This window comes from Lissotriton vulgaris, chromosome 10 (genome assembly GCF_964263255.1).
Source record: "Lissotriton vulgaris chromosome 10, aLisVul1.2, whole genome shotgun sequence".
Classification (NCBI taxonomy): Eukaryota; Metazoa; Chordata; class Amphibia; order Caudata; family Salamandridae; genus Lissotriton; species Lissotriton vulgaris.
Genome location: NC_141698.1, coordinates 1,125,064,745 through 1,125,082,794, shown reverse-complemented (window position 1 = coordinate 1,125,082,794; position 18,050 = coordinate 1,125,064,745). Strand labels below are relative to the sequence as shown.

Genomic DNA, 18,050 nt, shown 5'->3' with positions numbered 1-18,050 from the left:
GGTGTTAGTGGATGAGGAGTTGGTCTTGGTGCCGTCAAACTTGCAAGAGTTGCATGTGAAGGGTCCATGGGTGTGTCCAGGGGCGGCTTGGGCACAGTTGGGGAGTCGGCCGGGGTTAAGGGCAAGGAGGGTGGAGACGGCGTATGTAGTGCGGGTTGGGTGGGTGGTACGAGGGCCAGGGGGTCTGGCGCTGGGAGCGGTCCAGGCGCGGACGGGCGTAGACGGGCTTACCTTTGGTGCACCTTCGGCGCGAATGGGGCGCAATCGCTGCGCGTGAACGCTGCACGCAAATGCATCTGACATATGTGGATAGTGGAAGGGGAGGGGCGAGGGAGGGTCAGCAGGGAGGCGGGGTGGAGATCAGGGGAAGGAGTCAACAACAAACAAAATGGCAGCAGCAAGCAGGCAATCCCAAAACAACACAGGGGCACAATGGAGGCGAGCGCGATGCAAATTCACAGCACATTTGCAGGCAATAATGTAATTTCAGGCAGCACGGTGCAGGAGCTGCTGTCGCACAAGCGCACTATGGGACTTAGGTGCTGTGAGTGGTCTCGACGGATTTCTACAGAAATGCTCGGCTGTCGGGGCGATCTAGCGCTAAGCACTGACTAGGCGCTTCTTTTTAATTATGCAGGCTCAGGCAGGGAGTGAGACCAGGTCTCGGCGTTAACAATACCAGATCCAGGAGGCAGGGAGCAGTGTGTGGAGCGGCCGCTTCTGCTGAAGTACCGGGAGGGATTGAAATGTAGAACTTTCTGAGTCACGCGCGCAATCTTCAGTTGTGTTCTTGCCATATAAGGGAGCCAGCTGCAGGATTTTAGATCTGGGGAGATGGGCTTATTTCTTTTTGATCTGGTGACAAGTCTGGCTGCTGTGTTGAGGGAGGCCCTCGGAGGGGCCATCTTGTATCCAGACAGGCAGCATTGTGTGGCACTTCCGTAATCCAGGTTGGGCAACACAAAAGCTTGGACCACAAACTTAAGGCCGTCCTGTGGGACGAAGGGTTTTAGTTTCCTTAAAATGCTAATCTTAGACACCATCACCCAGCACAACCTAAATGCACTCTTCATCACTGAAATCTTTATGGTCTGTGGAAGGACAGTGGTCTTCGGAAGGTTCCATTCACTCCTGAACTCGCCCTCCTTCCGCTTTCCTTGACAGCCTCTCACTCTGCTAGACATGCCGTTTTCTCCCCACATCCTTCGGAAATTCACAATTTTTTATTTCACACCTCACCACTTTCTTCGTCAGCACATCTTTCTACACGCTCCTTATGCATGTACTTCCTTTTGTCTCCTTCAGTTTGCCATTCACTCACTCCCACATCCACCACCCGCTCACTCACTTTAAGCGCTTCATTTTCTTTTCCTTTGGTGCTTACAGTGGGAGAGGTGTGGCGCAGTGGCCAGAGCGGCTGACTCTGGAGCGCAGGGCTCACGGTTCCATCGCCGATAAGGGGTGATATGTTTGTGCTTTTACACATTATGGGTGATTACCATATTTTGACAACTGTGTACCTCCTTTACACACTTCACACACTTTCCCACAGTTACAGCTGGTACATATGTGTTCATCACTGTGTGCTCTCTGCAGAGAGGCCAAGGATGGATCGACATGTCGTCTGAGAACCTACAGCAGCTAAAAGAATCTGTGAGAAACGTGCACTGCCTCCAGCCTTGGCTCCACCACAATCCACGCACAACCTGAACTCACTCAGACACCTGGAGGCGACTCCGCTCTCAGAATGCGCTCTCGACGAGGCGTATGCTGCGTGACAACGTACAGCAACACAACATCTGGAAAAAGCACATAATGTCAGCAAATGCAAAATGAAGTAAAATGTGAAATGTAACCTGGGACTGCATTGCTGGCATGGGTTACAGTCACTGTTGACAACTCGATCGGTGTTGCTCCCTGTACGAAAAAGGCAGGAGCGCAACACCCATTGAACTCACCGGGCTTCAGCCCCCCGTCGTGTGTGGCAGCCCGGGACACACACAGAGCCGCACCTGAACGTTTCACAGGTCTTTAAAAGACCATTTGAATGTTAATTAGGCCCTGCAGTTGTTTCACCCCTTCTAAGAGCCCCTGCAGCTCCACTCTGCCTACTGATTAAAGGTTCAGCCCCCTCCCCCCCGAAATTTTTTCTTAGGCCCCCCCCCCCCGAAATTTGCCTCTAGTTGCGCCTCTGGAAGAAGGACTTGAATATAGAACCCGAGAGAGCCTCCTTTTAAAGTCAGTTTTAAATTGCTGCCAAGTTTGAGACCCAGTGGGACCCGGCCCTCTTAAAGCCCTGCTGTTAGACTAGAGGGCGAACCAGCGGACGGGAGTCGGACACACCAGACTTTAGAGAGGCGCAGACCAGAGGGATGTATGACATCACAACGCATGCTTTTACTACGCATGCTTTTACAACGCAATTTTTACAACGCATGCCTTTACAACGCATAGTGCTGAGGGGTGCTGGACAGTGAATAGTTTAATTTACTATTCCAACTCCAGTCCCCGTGGATAGTAGGGAAGGTTTGGATAGTAAATTAAATCTATTCCCTATCCTAGAGCGCCCCCCAGCGCAATGCGTTGTAGTGGTTTGCGTTGTAAAAGTTGCGATGTAAAAGCACTGCGTGGTAAAAGTTGCGTTGTAAAGGATGTTTCCCAGACCAGAGCTTTGCGAGGTCCATAGACGGGTTAGTACCAGGAAGCAGAGACCTGGGAGCCTTTCAATGTGTGAGGGGGGAGATGAGTCCTCAAAGGGGGCGGGGGCCGGGGGGGGGGGGGTAAGGTTATTATTAATGAACACTTATTAAGCGCATGGCTACCTTGAGGCATCCCAGCGTTGAGATGGGATGGCGCTTTAAGGCGCTCCCAACCTGGCCTGCCTTGGAGGGACATTGATGGGGACCGGCCATGAGCTCACCAGGTGCTCAGCATGTGAAATACTGTGCCAATACTGTGCTGGCGCATCCTGGGGGGGGGTGAAGAGGGCGGATGGGCTTTGTTCTCAGCCTGTTTGGCAGGGATATTTATTTCCTTCTCTGTCGAGGGCTGCAGGGGTTCAATCCATGGTGGGGTTGGACAGACCGTCTTCACCTGACCGTGGTGTGCCTGGCCCAGGCTGGACAAGCCATGGCTGTGCCCCGGGGGCCATCCTCTCTTCGCTGACGTCCCCGTGACGCCACTTCCGGTGAAGGAATGCCAGTGATTGATTTTCCATGCTTCTGCAGTGTTTTCCCTGCTCCTAAAGTTCCGCCCCGTGCCCTAGCGTGACTTGCAAGCTCCTGCGGTGCCAGGTGAGCGGCGGGTCACTGCTTCCGCCTCTGCAACGCCAGTTCAGCTCCTGACGCAAGTTTCCACCACAACAGCAGCAGCGCCTTCCTGCTGCCTGTCTTTCTTTCCAGGCCCTGTTGCATCATCTCTGCTCCTGTGCTGCCTCTCCAACTTCATCAACACCTGCTCAGCTCCTGCTGCACCTTTTCACTCCTGCTGCACCATTTCACTCCTGCAGGACCTCTCAGATCCTCTCTGTGCTCCTGCACGGCCTCTCGTGCGCCGCCTCCCCGCTCTTCAGTGCTTCTACAGTGCCTTCCCCAGCCCTACCCTGTTCCCCCCAAACTTGTACTGATTTTCTTGCCCTTGCAGCACCATGTCAGCTCCTGCACCGCCTTCCCTGCTCCTGCACCTCCTTCCCTGCTCCTGCACCACCTTCCCTGCACCTCCTTCCCTGCTCCTGCACCTCCTTCCCTGCTCCTGCACCACCTTCCCTGCTCCTGCAACGCCTTCCCTGCTCCTGCACAACCTTCCGTGCTCCTGCACCGCCTTCCCTGCACCTCCGTCCCTGCTCCTGCACCACCTTCCCTGCTCCTGCACATCATTCCCTGCTCTTGCACCTCCTTCCCTGCTCCAGCACCGCCTTCCCTGCTCCTGCACAACCTTCCGTGCTCCTGCACCGCCTTCCCTGCTCCTGCTCCTCCTTCCCTGCTCCTGCACCGCCTTCCCTGCTCCATCACCTCCTTCCCTGCTCTTGCACCATCTTCCCTGCTCTTGCACTGCCTTCCCTGCTCCTGCACCTCCTTCCCTGCTCTTGCACCTCCTTCCCTGCTCCTGCACCTCCTTCCCTGCTCCTGCACCTCCTTCCCTGCTCCTGCACTGCCTTCCCTGCCCCTGCATCTCCGTCCCTGCTCCTGCACCGCCTGCCCTGCTCCTGCACCTTCTTCCCTGCTCCTGCACAACCTTCCGTGCTCCTACACCTCCTTCCCTGCTCCATCACCTCCTTCCCTGCACCTCCGTCCCTGCTCCTGCACCACCTTCCCGGCTCCTGCACCTCCTTCCCTGCTCTTGCACATCCTTCCCTGCTCCAGCACCGCCTTCCCTGCTCCTGCACAACCTTCCGTGCTCCTGCACCGCCTTCCCTGCTCCTGCACAACCTTCCGTACTCCTGCACCGCCTTCCCTGCACCTCCGTCCCTGCTCCTGCACCACCTTCCCTGTTCTTGTACCTCCTTCCCTGCTCCTGCACCGCCTTCCCTGCTCCTGCACAACTTTCTGTGCTCTTGCACCGCCTTCCCTGCCCCTGCACCTCCTTCCCTGCTCCTGCACCTCCTTCCCTGCTTTTGCACCTCCTTCCCTGCTCCTGCACCGCCTTCCCTGCTCCTGCACAACATTCCGTGCTCCTGCACCGCCTTCCCTGCACCTCCGTCCCTGCTCCTGCACCACCTTCCCTGCCCCTGCACCGCCTTCCCTGCTCCTGCACCGCATTCCCTGCTCCTGCACCGGATTCCCTGCTCCGGCACCGCATTCCCTGCTTTTGCACCTCCTTCCCTGCTCCTGCACCGCCTTCCCTGCTCCTGCACAACATTCCGTGCTCCTGCACCGCCTTCCCTGCACCTCCGTCCCTGCTCCTGCACCACCTTCCCTGCCCCTGCACCGCCTTCCCTGCTCCTGCACCGCATTCCCTGCTCCTGCACCGGATTCCCTGCTCCTGCACCGCATTCCCTGCTCTTGCACCTCCTTCCCTGCTCCTGCACCCCCTTCCCTGCTCCTGCACTGCCTTCCCTGCTCCTGCACCGCCTTCCCTGCTACTGCACCTCCTTCCCTGCTCCTGCACTGCCATCCCTGCTCCTGTACCGCCTTCCATGCTCCTGCAACGCATTCCCTGCTCTTGCACCTCATTCCCTGCTCCATCACCTCCTTCCTTGCTCCTGCACCGCCTTCCCTGCTCCATCACCTCCTTTCCTGCCCCTGCACCTCCTTCCGTGCTCCTGCACCACCTTCCCTGCTCCTGCACCTCCGTCCCTGCTCCTGCACCGCCTTCCCTGCACCTCCGTCCCTGCTCCTGCACCACCTTCCCTGCCCCTGCACCTCCTTCCCTGCTCCTGCACCTCCTTCCCTGCTCCATCACCTCCTTCCCTGCACCTCCTTCCCTGCACCTCCTTCCCTGCACCTCCTTCCCTGCTCTTGCACCACCTTCCATGCTACTGCACTGCCTTTCCTGCTCCTGCACCGCCTTCCCTGCTCTTGCACCACCTTCCCTGCTCCTGCACCTCCTTCCCTGCTCCTGCACCTCCTTCCCTGCTCCATCACCTCCTTCCCTGCTCCTGCACCTCCTTCCCTGCTCCTGCACCTCCTTCCCTGATCTTGCACCATCTTACCTGCTCCTGCACCTCTTTCCCTGCTCCTGCACCTCCTTCCCTGCTCCTGCACCAACTTTCTCTGCTCCTGCACCTACGTCCCTGCTCCTGCACCTCCTTCCCTGCTCCTGCACTGCATTCCCTGCTCCTGCACCTCCTTGCTCCTGCACCCCCTTCCCTGCTCCTGCACCACCTTCCCTGCTCTTGCACCTCCTTCCCTGCTCCTGCACCTCCTTCCCTGCTCCTGCACCTCCTTCCCTGCTCATCACATCCTTCCCTGCTCCTGCACCGCATTCCCTGCTCTTGCACCTCCTTCCCTGCTCCTGCACCTCCTTCCCAGCTCCTGCACCTTCTTCCCTGCTTCTGCACTGCCTTCCCTGCTCCTGCACCTCCTTCCCTGCTCCTGCACTGCCTTCCCTGATCCTGCACCTCCTTCCCTGCTCCTGCACCACCTTCCCTGCTCCTGCACCTCAGTCCCTGCTCCTGCACCTCCTTCCATGCTCTTGCACCATCTTCCCTGCTCCTGCACTGCCTTCCCTGCTCCTGCACCTCCTTCCCTGCTCCTGCACCTCCTTCCCTGCTTTTGCACCATCTTCTCTGCTCCTGCACTGCCTTCCCTGCTCCTGCACCTCCTTCCCTGCTCCTGCACCCCCTTCCCTGCTCTTGCGCCATCTTCCCTGCTCCTGCACTGCCTTCCCTGCTCCTGCACCTCCTTCCCTGCTCTTGCACTTCCTTCCCTGCTCCTGCACTGCCTTCCCTGCTCCTGCACCTCCTTTCCTGCTCCTGCACCTCTTTCCCTGTGCTGCACCTCCTTCCCTGCTCCTGCACCTCCTTCCCTGCTCCTGCACTGCCTTCCCCGCTCCATCACCTGCTTCCCTGCTCTTGCACCATCTTCCCTGCTCCTGCACCTCCTTCCCTGCTCCTGCACCTCCTTCCCTGCTCCTGCACCTCCTTCCCTGCTCCTGCACCACCTTCCCGGCTCCTTCACTGCCCGCTCTGCTCCTGCATGGCTTTCCCTGCTCATGCACCGTCTTCTCTGCTCTTCACGGTTGCCTTCTGTACCTCCTTCCCTACTCCTCCACCACCTTCCCTGCTGCTACACTGCATTCCCTGCTTCTTCACCGCCTTCACTGCTCTTTCACTGCCTTGTGAGCTCGTGCACTACTTTCCCTTCTCTGGTACTGCCTTCCCTGCACCTGCACTGCCTTCCCTGCTCCTGCACCACCATCCCTGCGCCTTCACCGCCTTCCCTGCTCCTGCAGCATCTTCCGTGTGCTTTCCACGCTACTGCATCATCTTCGATCGTCTATGGCCTTCCCTGCCCCTTCACCACCTTCCCTGCTTCTTCACCGCCTTCCCTGCTCCTCCTTCCCTGCCGCTTCACTGACTTCCCTGCTCCTGCCTGACCCTCCCTGCTTCTGCACTGTCTTCCCTGTACCTCCGTCCCTGCTCCTGCACCACCTTCCCTGCCCCTGCACCGCATTCCCTGCTCCTGTACCTCCTTCCCTGCTCCTGCAGCTCCTTCCCTGCACCTCCTTCCCTGCTCTTGCACCTCCTTCCCTGCTCCTGCACCACCTTCCCTGCCCCTGCACCTCCTTCCCTGCTCTTGTACCGCCTTCCCTGCTCTTGCACCACCTTCCCTGCTCCTGTACCTCCTTCCCTGCTTCTGCACCTCCTTCCCTTCTCCTGCACCTCCTTCCCTGCTCTTGCACCACCATCCATGCTTCTGCACCGCCTTCCCTGCTCTTGCACCGCCTTCCCTGCTCCTGCACCTCCTTCCCTGCTCCAGCACCTCCTTCCCTGCTCCTGCACCACCTTCCCTGCTCTGGCACCTCCGTCCCTGCTCCTGCACTGCCTTCCATGCTCCTGCACCTCCTTCCCTGCTCCTGCACCTCCTTCCCTGCTCTTACACCATCTTCTCTGCTCCTGCACCACCTTCCCCGCTCCTGCACCTCAGTCCCTGCTCCTGCACCTCCTTCCCTGCTCCTGCACTGCCTTCCCTGCTCCTGCACCTCCTTCCCTGCTCCTGCACCTCCTTCCCTGCTCCTGCAGCTCCTTCCCTGCCCCTGCACCTCCTTCCCTGCTCCTGCACCTCCTTCCCTGCTCCTGCACCGCCTTCCCTGCTCCTGCACCGCCTTCCCTGCTCCTGCACCGCCTTCCCTGCTCCTGCACCGCATTCCCTGCTCCTGCACCGCATTCCCTGCTCTTGCACCTCCTTCCCTGCTCCTGCACCACCTTCCCTGCCCCTGCACCTCCTTCCCTGCTCTTGTACCGCCTTCCCTGCTCTTGCACCACCTTCCCTGCTCCTGTACCTCCTTCCCTGCTTCTGCACCTCCTTCCCTGCTCCTGCACCTCCTTCCCTTCTCCTGCACCTCCTTCCCTGCTCTTGCACCACCATCCATGCTTCTGCACCGCCCTCCCTGCTCTTGCACCGCCTTCCCTGCTCCTGCACCTCCTTCCCTGCTCCAGCACCTCCTTCCCTGCTCCTGCACTGCCTTCCATGCTCCTGCACCTCCTTCCCTGCTCCTGCACCTCCTTCCCTGCTCTTACACCATCTTCTCTGCTCCTGCACCACCTTCCCCGCTCCTGCACCTCAGTCCCTGCTCCTGCACCTCCTTCCCTGCTCCTGCACTGCCTTCCCTGCTCCTGCACCTCCTTCCCTGCTCCTGCACCTCCTTCCCTGCTCCTGCACCGCCTTCCCTGCTCCTGCACCGCATTCCCTGCTCCTGCACCGCATTCCCTGCTCTTGCACCTCCTTCCCTGCTCCTGCACCACCTTCCCTGCCCCTGCACCTCCTTCCCTGCTCTTGTACCGCCTTCCCTGATCTTGCACCACCTTCCCTGCTCCTGTACCTCCTTCCCTGCTCCTGCACCTCCTTCCCTGCTCCTGCACCTCCTTCCCTGCTCCTGCAGCTCCTTCCCTGCTCCTGCACCTTTTTCCCTGCTCTTGTACCGCCTTCCCTGCTCTTGTACCTCCTTCCCTGCTCCTGCACCTCCTTCCCTGCTCCTGCAGCTCCTTCCCTGCTCCTGCACCTTTTTCCCTGCTCTTGTACCGCCTTCCCTGCTCTTGCACCTCCTTCCCTGCTCCTGCAGCTCCTTCCCTACTCCTGCACCTCCTTTCCTGCTCCTGCAGCTCCTTCCCTGCTCCTGCACCTCCTTTCCTGCTCCTGCACCACCTTCCCTGCCCCTGCACCTCCTTCCCTGCTCTTGTACCTCCTTCCCTGCTCCTGCACTGCCTTCCCTGCTCCTGCACCTCCTTCCCTGCTCCTGCACCGCCTTCCCTGCTCCTGCACCGCATTCCCTGCTCCTGCACCGCATTCCCTGCTCTTGCACCTCCTTCCCTGCTCCTGCACCACCTTCCCTGCCCCTGCACCTCCTTCCCTGCTCTTGTACCGCCTTCCCTGATCTTGCACCACCTTCCCTGCTCCTGTACCTCCTTCCCTGCTCCTGCACCTCCTTCCCTGCTCCTGCACCTCCTTCCCTGCTCCTGCAGCTCCTTCCCTGCTCCTGCACCTTTTTCCCTGCTCTTGTACCGCCTTCCCTGCTCTTGTACCTCCTTCCCTGCTCCTGCACCTCCTTCCCTGCTCCTGCAGCTCCTTCCCTGCTCCTGCACCTCCTTTCCTGCTCCTGCACCCCCTTCCCTGCTCCTGCACCTCCTTCCCTGCTCCTGCACCTCAGTCCCTGCTCCTGCACCTCCTTCCCTGCTCCTGTACCTCCTTCCCTGCTCCTGCACCTCCTTCCCTGCTCCTGAAGCTCCTTCCCTGCTCCTGCACCTCCTTCCCTGCTCCTGCACCTCCTTTCCTGCTCCTGCACCACCTTCCCTGCCCCTGCACCTCCTTCCCTGCTCCTGCACCTCCTTCCCTGCCCTTGCACCTCCTTCCCTGCTCCTGTACCTCCTTCCCTGCTCCTGCAGCTCCTTCCCTGCTCCTGCAGCTCCTTCCCTGCTCCTGTACCTCCTTCCCTGCTCTTGCACCTCCTTCCCTGCTCCTGTACCTCCTTCCCTGCTCCTGCAGCTCCTTCCCTGCTCCTGTACCTCCTTCCCTGCTCCTGCACCTCCTTCCCTTCTCCTGCACCTCCTTCACTGCTCTTGCACCACCATCCATGCTTCTGCACCGCCTTCCCTGCTCCTGCACCGCCTTCCCTGCTCCTGCACCTCCTTCCCTGCACCTCCTTCCCTGCTTTTGCACTGCCTTCCCTGCTCCTGCACCTCCTTCCCTGCTCCTGCACCTCCTTCCCTGCTCTTGCACCTCCTTCCCTGCTCCTGCACCTCCTTCCCTGCTCTTGCACCTCCTTCCCTGCTCCTGCACCTCCTTCCCTGCTCCTGCAGCTCCTTCCCTGCTCCTGCACCTCCTTCCCTGCTCCTGCACTGCCTTCCCTGCTCCTGCACCTCCTTCCCTGCTCCTGCACCTCCTTCCCTGCTCCTGCAGCTCCTTCTCTGCTCCTGCACCTCCTTCCCTGCTCTTGCACCTCCTTCCCTGCTCCTGCACCTCCTTCCCTGCTCCTGCAGCTCCTTCCCTGCTCCTGCACCTCCTTCCCTGCTCCTGCACTGCCTTCCCTGCTCCTGCACCTCCTTCCCTGCTCCTGCACCTCCTTCCCTGCTCCTGCAGCTCCTTCTCTGCTCCTGCACCTCCTTCCCTGCTCCTGCACCTCCTTCCCTGCTCCTGCACCGCCTTCCCTGCTATAGCACCGCATTCCCTGCTCCTGTACCTCCTTCCCTGCTCTTGCACTACCTTCCCTGCCCCTGCACCACCTTCCCTGCTCCCCCCCCCCCTCCTTCCCAGCTCGACTGTGCGTTCTCAGCTCATGTAGCAAATTCACATCTTCCTTCCCTTCGGAAGAATTGCAGCAACCTCACAGTTCCTGCGACCACTGCCATTTCCTGCAGCAGATTCCTGCCCATTCAGCAGATTCTCACTCAGACACCAACTCACCTGATGCGGCTCCTTTCCTGCTCTTGCATTATCATTACCCAAATCAAGCACCCATCACAATGCACTGGCAAAGCCAAGAGGCCTGGCAATGTGTTTTCAGAGGAAGGGAAAAAGCAGTGCTCAGTTTCGATGAAATGTGTATTTCGGGGGACGGGATATCCGTCAACGTTGTGACAGAGTAACCTGTCTGCCAAGATCTAAACCAAGCCCTTCTAAATCTTCAACTATGTGCAAACTGCAACGTGAGGTCCACAGAACCAAGTATAGTTACAGTTCTAATGAAATTAGCAGATTAACAGACCATGTTTTACTCAGTCTTTTGAACACTTCATGTTCTACACTCCAGGGGAACAGACTACACACATGTAGCCCATGTAACAAACGCACTCAGCATCAACACATGGGAGCAGTCGGATTTTATGTTTTCTACAAGAGTGGTTCGGAAGGAACACATGAAATATTTTGATTATTACAGTTAATAAAATGTTAATACTGGAGTGTATTGATTCTGATGTGCGAACAAAGCCCTGTAGCACAATTACTCTATGAGTAGGAATTTAATAAATTAAGAGACTGTTGAGTTTTTGAGCTCTTCTAAAACAACTCTAACAAGTTTATATGATTTCTTTCACAGAGCATGGCATCCCTCTGGTGGCGACGATGACCAACGACTTGTCCCCCGTATCGGAGGATCTGGACAGCGGCAACGATCTGTCTCGCTCCACCCTGGACAGTCACTCCGACACTTACTCCGTTGTAGCAGCCGCCATCAGCAACCCTGACGAAGAGCTGGACTTGGAGGCCCCAAACTATGACCCACCAGAGCCTCTGTTGTGCTCAGAGGTGCTGGATGAATGTGATGCCATGTCAGATACTTCACCGTGTCCTGAGATCCCAGAAGAAGGCCCTATGGTGTCTTCATCTGCGCCGCAATCTCAGGGACCGGAAGGGTGTGCTGCCATTTCTCCTTCCCGCCCGTGCCCTGAGAGACCAGAAGAATGCCCCACCATCTCTGGATCGGCACCACGCTCTGCGGTAGTGGAGAAACGTTCCACCATCGATGAATCCCCGCGTTGTCCTGAGGTGCCTGCCACTCAGCAGGATCTCCCACCACAAGCAGGAAGTGTCACGCTGAACAATGTACCATGCCAAGTGGTAGCTCCTATCCGGCCCACCACCCTTGACCTCTCTCAGTCCCTCAGGAAGCACGTGGATGAGGCGAAGACCCTGGGACCGCGAACGAACAGTGACCACTCAGAGGTGAATGAGAACGGGATCGAAAGCTGCCCCGCGGCGCCCCAGATCAACGAAGAGAAGAGAGCCCTGGAGGGGGAGCTGCACAAGTGCATCGAGGACTTCCGCAAGATCCGCATCCCCAAGGCCTTCCCCAACAAGAAGCGGCACTGGCAGAACGAGCTGCTGAAGAAGTACCAACTCTGAGGGACTGGGGCAGACAGAAGATGTCCCTCCGTGGACCGTGGAGATAAGACGCTGGCGAGTCGGCCACATAGCTGGGTCGCCGGGCATGTGAAGGGCGGCTCTAGCCTACTGGCCTTACGAAAGATGCTGTCAGCCTGTGGATCTCCCGCCATCCTGACAGGCTAGTCTGCCTCTGAAAGGAAGGAATACCCCAGCAGCCATAGGAGACCCCACACCTACAAACCGTGAAACGTACCCACACACCTGCATTAGGATAACTCAACAACTCATTTCTCTTCAGTTTTCACAAATCATTACTCTTGAAGCCTCTCAAGGTCCTTAAATGATTGCATTCCCCAGGTTTCAATCCACTGTTTTCCTTGTCTTAGGTTTTGTTATACTTGAATTCAGACCTGAACATGGACATTGCCAGGCTCCAGATTTTTGCAAAGAATGCGTGTCTTCCGGTTGGACAGGAAGTAGTGTGTCTTTGAGTTCTTTCTGTCACTTTGAAAGAAAGAGGTCAGGATATTGGTGGCGTGCTTCCTCCTTTCGATTATTCTTGCCACGTGACATCAGCTAAAGAACATGTACGCTGGATCCAGGGGGAGGGAGGGGGCCTGGGTGGGGGGAGGGGCGGGGGAATGAAGAGGAGGGATCGTGTGTTCCCTCACAAGCCACGTGACACCTTTCGGTTCATTGCGGTGACATGGACAGGAAGTGAAGCTTGGGGAGGGGTGAGAACTCCCGCTGACCTCTCCTGACCCCTCCTTGTCCACCAGAGGCTGCACCAGGTAGGGAGGGGAGACGGGCCAGCCTCGGAGAGCAGTCCTGGCTGCTGCTAAGACCTGCAGAACGACGGCCGCTTTCTCCCACATTTCTGGCGCAGGGGGGGGGGGAGGGGGGCTAGTTTCAAATGGCTGATATTCTTTTTAATTCTTCATAGTTAACTTGAGCAAAACTGGAAAAAACTGTCTGAGAAGCAAAATCTTTCTGTAATTTACATTGCACCAGAGTGACGTCTGTTGCACTGGAAATTCTGAACTTCTAAATTGATGTGAATTTCTCGATATATTTATTTATGGGTTGTTTCTGTAGAAGAAATGTCATTCAAAGGTGGAAACCTGGACATATGAAGTACCTGCTTCTTAAATTCAGCCTGTCCCTCTGTAATGTTCCTCTGGAGCTGCCATAACCAGGGGGTCCCCACGCGTCAGCCCGGGTCTTCCCAGATCTTTGCGACTTGCAAGGAATTATAACGCGGGGCATCAAATGTCCTGAAGCCATCCATCGAACCATTGCTCCCTCTGAACATCTATTAACCCATCCGTTCATTTCCACTTCCTCTCCTCTGTGCCTCCCTCCTTCTGTCATCTCTGGAAGTGGACGGTTCTCTCTTCTTTCTTCTGTGCAGGGCGGATAGGACTCGACTCTACAGCGCCGTCAACGCTTCAGCCAATGGCAGGAATCAAGGCAGCGGAAAGGGAAAGCGATTGGGCCAGCTACACTGTGAAGATGACTGTCCAATGAAAGCCATCCTTAAGGATTCCCCGGAGCCAGACATTGGTTGAAACGATGCCTTTCATGTTTGTTTGTATGTTACTACGTGGACTACTACAGCTTTGAGGTACCACTACATAGAACTTTCCACATTGAACTTACACTACACCAACCAGATGTGTATGGAATGTACATAACTACTACTATATGGACACCACTGCAACGACATTGCATCTACATCAGCCAAAGCCCTAAAGTAGCCCGTACACTACTAACTCAAACACTTGCGCTTTCCCTTCTCATATGCACCATCCTCCCCAAACTAGTGGCGTTGAGTTAATGCTGCCAACGGTAGAAACATTTGTAGTGGGTAAAAGATCACGCAAACACGTTTTTTACTCCTGCCAGAGCGGCTCAGTCAACCCTGCGGTTCCTGCGCACCTTGCCTTACTCCCCGGGACAACACTGGTTGTGCCCTGCGACACTCCGCGCCCATGTGCACGCTGGGAGACAGCAGCTCAGGTCGGTAAGCCCTTTATAACCTCTTTGGGTTTTACCACCCTGAGGTTCCTTCTGGGTCTCCTGGCCCAGCACAGCCGTGGGTGCCATCTGTGGCCCTCGGAGTACCCTGGCCCGGCTTGAATCAGCCAGTCTTGGATGGCCTCCCTCGGGGCTACTTACCCTATAGGCCCTGCAGGCCTCGCCAAGCCTAAAACTGGTGCCCTCCTGTTCTATTCCCTGAGGTTTCCCTGGTGTCCCATGCAGTGCTTGGGGAACATTGCCCATGCTGGCGACGAGCTGTTCAGGTTTGCCAGTCCGATACAACCAAAGCTGCCCACTGCCCTCCTCAGCTACCCTCGTCTGTTACCACCCAGGCCTGGGTACCAGAGGAAGGTTAAGACAGTCTCCACTCACAAAGTCTTCAAAATTGGGGCTTCTGGAACCCAGGAGGGAGGAAATGTTGGAGATGGCCTTCCAGCCAACCTGTAGTCTGTCTGGTCTGAAAGCCCCATCCAGATGTTACCTGCACCCGAAGCCACTGACAAGTCGTCCCAAACCCCTGGATCCACCAAGCAGATGTTACAAGCCCCAGGAGCCACTGATCACATGTTCTGTCTTTGGAGTCATTGGCCACATGCCCCATGCCCAGGAGCCATCGTACGGATATTCCAAGGCTCTGAAGCCACCAGATGTTCGTTGCCTCTGACCAGTGTCCCAAGCCTGTGAAACCCCTGAACAGGTGACCCTACCACCTGGAGCAACTGACCAGATGTCCCAGCCTCTGGAGCCACTGGGCAGATAGCCCAAGCCCCTGGACCAAATAACCAGGTGGCCTGTTCCTCTGGGGGCTCCAACAGGAACAGCCGGACACCTGGAACCACCAAGGGGGAGGTCAAAGGTACTGGAGCCCACTGGCCAAGTGCCCAGACACTCTCAGACGATACCCTGGGCACCTCAAAATGCATCCACCTTTGCCTACTTGACGACTGTCCTGGCCTGTGCCATCTCGTCATTGGGCTGAGCTGGAGAATGTGTGGTCCAACTGTGCACCTGGTGGTGCAAGGAGATCAGAAAGCAACGCACCATGGGGTGCACTGGGCATCCTGTTCCTCACTCCTTGTGCGTGGGGAGTAGAAAGCAATGCACCATGGGGTGCACTGGGCATCCCGCTCCTCCCAGAATTGACAAAGGCTCGCGATGCACACCCAGGAAGAAAAGAGTGGTGTGAGGAAGACTTTCATTTGATCACACCATGGCACCTGCTCTGCTGCTTGAGAAACTCTGACCCAAAATCTGGTCAACTACAAATGATTTAGCACTGGGTGCCCCACGAGCAGCATGAAGTACCATTGCGCCCGGGTCCCCTTCCCTATTAGTGGAGGGGAGCAATCCCACTCTTGGTGAATTCTGCTTTGCAATGAGAGGAAGAGCCAACATTGAAGCATCAAAAGGCAGCATCGCTCCGAACGCATGGCCTCCATGAGCCAGTTATCCGAGGTTATTTTTCTGTCATCTGCAACTTCAAATGTCCTGGCAATGCCCAAAGAGTGCTCTCAAGACTAGTTCTATATGGTGTAGAAAGTTAAGCCAGGTTTATCTACACTCTGCACCAGTGCAAAGTCACCAAAAGTGACACAAACAGGTGTAAAGTGGTGCTTTCGTATTTACTTTCCAGCGCAAAACTTTATTTGTGCTGGAAAACTGACTGTTAGAAAGGCAAATTAGCAGTAGGAGCCACTTTGCATTACTTTGTATCAAACGACATCCCATGGGTGGTACAAGGGCATTACCACCCATCATCTTTGACACACAACCCTCCCTGTTAGCATTTGTAGATGGGGCTCTGTGCCACAAACACACCTCCTTGAGGCAGACGCAGAGTAGGAGGAAAGCTTTTTTCTCCAAACTTTTCAAACTTTGTGTATTGCACTGAACGGCGCACATACAATGGAGGGAAAGTTAAAAAGTGTGTCTCAGTAAAGCATATCGTACTGGAAGGACAGCCTACTGTGGTGCAAAGGGGTGTAAATGGAGGGGGGCGGTCTAGTGTGAACGAGAGCTTGGAAGAGAGAGCACCAACACTGTATCTTTGAATATAGGATGCTGCCCTGTCCTCTCCTTCTTACGCAACGCAGTGCACCAACACCGTATCTTTGAATATAGAATGCTGCCCTGTCCTCTCCTTCATACGCAACGCAGTGCACCAACACCGTATCTTTGAATATATTATTGTACAGTCTTATATATTATTGTACAGTCTTATATAGCGCTCGACTTACCCTGGAGCATCTCAGCGCTTGCCTTGGGAACCCGTCCTGGCTTTTTCCCTGTGAGATAACCCGTACTGGGCATCCCCAAGGTGAAGCCAGGCATCCCGCCGCGGGGGGCCGTTGTGGAGATTAAGCAAGCTATTGCCCAGAGTTGCAGAGCGTGAACCCATGATTCGAGTGGGCACCGAAGCGAGAATTATCGAGTCCGTGGACATTTGGGCTCAAGACCCTGCCGCGTCGGGAATTGAACCCTGGTCCCGGGTCTGACCTCTGCTTCTGGGTCTGCCTCCTCTAACCAGTGATATAGGATGCTGTCCTGTCCTCTCCTTCATGCGCAACGCAGTGCACCAACACCGTATCTTTGAATATATGATGCTGCCCTGTCCTCTCCTTCATGCGCAACGCAGTGCACCGCACCGTATCTTTGAATATAGGATGCTTCCCTGTCCTCTCCTTCTTACGCAACGCAGTGCACCAACACCGTATCTTTGAATATAAGATGCTGCCCTGTCCTCTCCTTCTTACGCAACGCAGTGCACCAACACCGTATCTTTGAATATAGGATGCTGTCCTGTCCTCTCCTTCTTACGCAACGCAGTGCACCAACACCGTATCTTTGAATATAGAATGCTGCCCTGTCCTCTCCTTCATACGCAACGCAGTGCACCAACACCGTATCTTTGAATATAGGATGCTGTCCTGTCCTCTCCTTCTTACGCAACGCAGTGCACCAACACCGTATCTTTGAATATAGAATGCTGCCCTGTCCTCTCCTTCATACGCAACGCAGTGCACCAACACCGTATCTTTGAATATAGGATGCTGTCCTGTCCTCTCCTTCATGCGCAACGCAGTGCACCAACACCGTATCTTTGAATATATGATGCTGCCCTGTCCTCTCCTTCATGCGCAACGCAGTGCACCGCACCGTATCTTTGAATATAGGATGCTTCCCTGTCCTCTCCTTCTTACGCAACGCAGTGCACCAACACCGTATCTTTGAATATAAGATGCTGCCCTGTCCTCTCCTTCTTACGCAACGCAGTGCACCAACACCGTATCTTTGAATATAGGATGCTGTCCTGTCCTCTCCTTCTTACGCAACGCAGTGCACCATCACTGTATCTTTGAGTATAGGATGCTGTCCTGTCCTCTCCTTTATGCGCAATGCAGTGCACCAACACCGTATCTTTGAATATAGGATGCTGTCCTGTCCTCTCCTTCATGCGCAACGCAGTGCACCGCACCGTATCTTTGAATATAGGATGCTTCCCTGTCCTCTCCTTCTTACGCAACGCAGTGCACCAACACCGTATCTTTGAATATAAGATGCTGCCCTGTCCTCTCCTTCTTACGCAACGCAGTGCAGCAACACTGTATCTTTGAATATAGGATGCTGCCCTGTCCTCTCCTTCTTACGCAACGCAATGCACCAACACCGTATCCTTGAATATATGATGCTGCCCTGTCCTCTCCTTCTTACGCAACGCAATGCACCAACACCGTATCCTTGAATAAATGATGCTGTCCTGTCCTCCCCTTCTTACGCAACGCAGGTCACCAACACCGTATCCTTGAATATATGATGCTGCCCTGTCCTCTCCTTCATACGCAACGCAGGGCAGTAACTGTAGTTGCTGCTCTACATTATCTTAAGTAAATGTGCCCCTTTCAGACCCTAAAAGTCAGAAGGATCGTGAGGCCCAGCTTTCTCTGCCCGTATTCTACTTAGAAGGTTTCAGTCCTCCGTGAGATCAGGTCAGCAGACCTGGGTGCTGATCTCAGGGGTGTCTCAGCTCTT

The 18,050-nt window shown here is 56.0% G+C and overlaps 1 protein-coding gene across 1 annotated transcript; it reads left to right on the top strand.

The window, feature by feature from the left end:
* The first annotated feature begins 11,219 nt into the window (after positions 1-11,219).
* LOC147689432 (uncharacterized) lies at positions 11,220-12,102 on the top strand. Its single transcript, XM_086942208.1, has one exon. The coding sequence runs from the start codon at positions 11,220-11,222 to the stop codon at positions 11,997-11,999; it is 780 nt and encodes a 259-aa protein (XP_086798334.1). The 3' UTR covers positions 12,000-12,102.
* The last annotated feature ends 5,948 nt before the right edge of the window (positions 12,103-18,050 follow it).

Bases quoted from the DNA above. Each gene is read 5' to 3' on its own strand.
- LOC147689432 (XM_086942208.1), top strand. From the start codon at position 11,220: ATGACCAACGACTTGTCCCCCGTATCGGAGGATCTGGACAGCGGCAAC.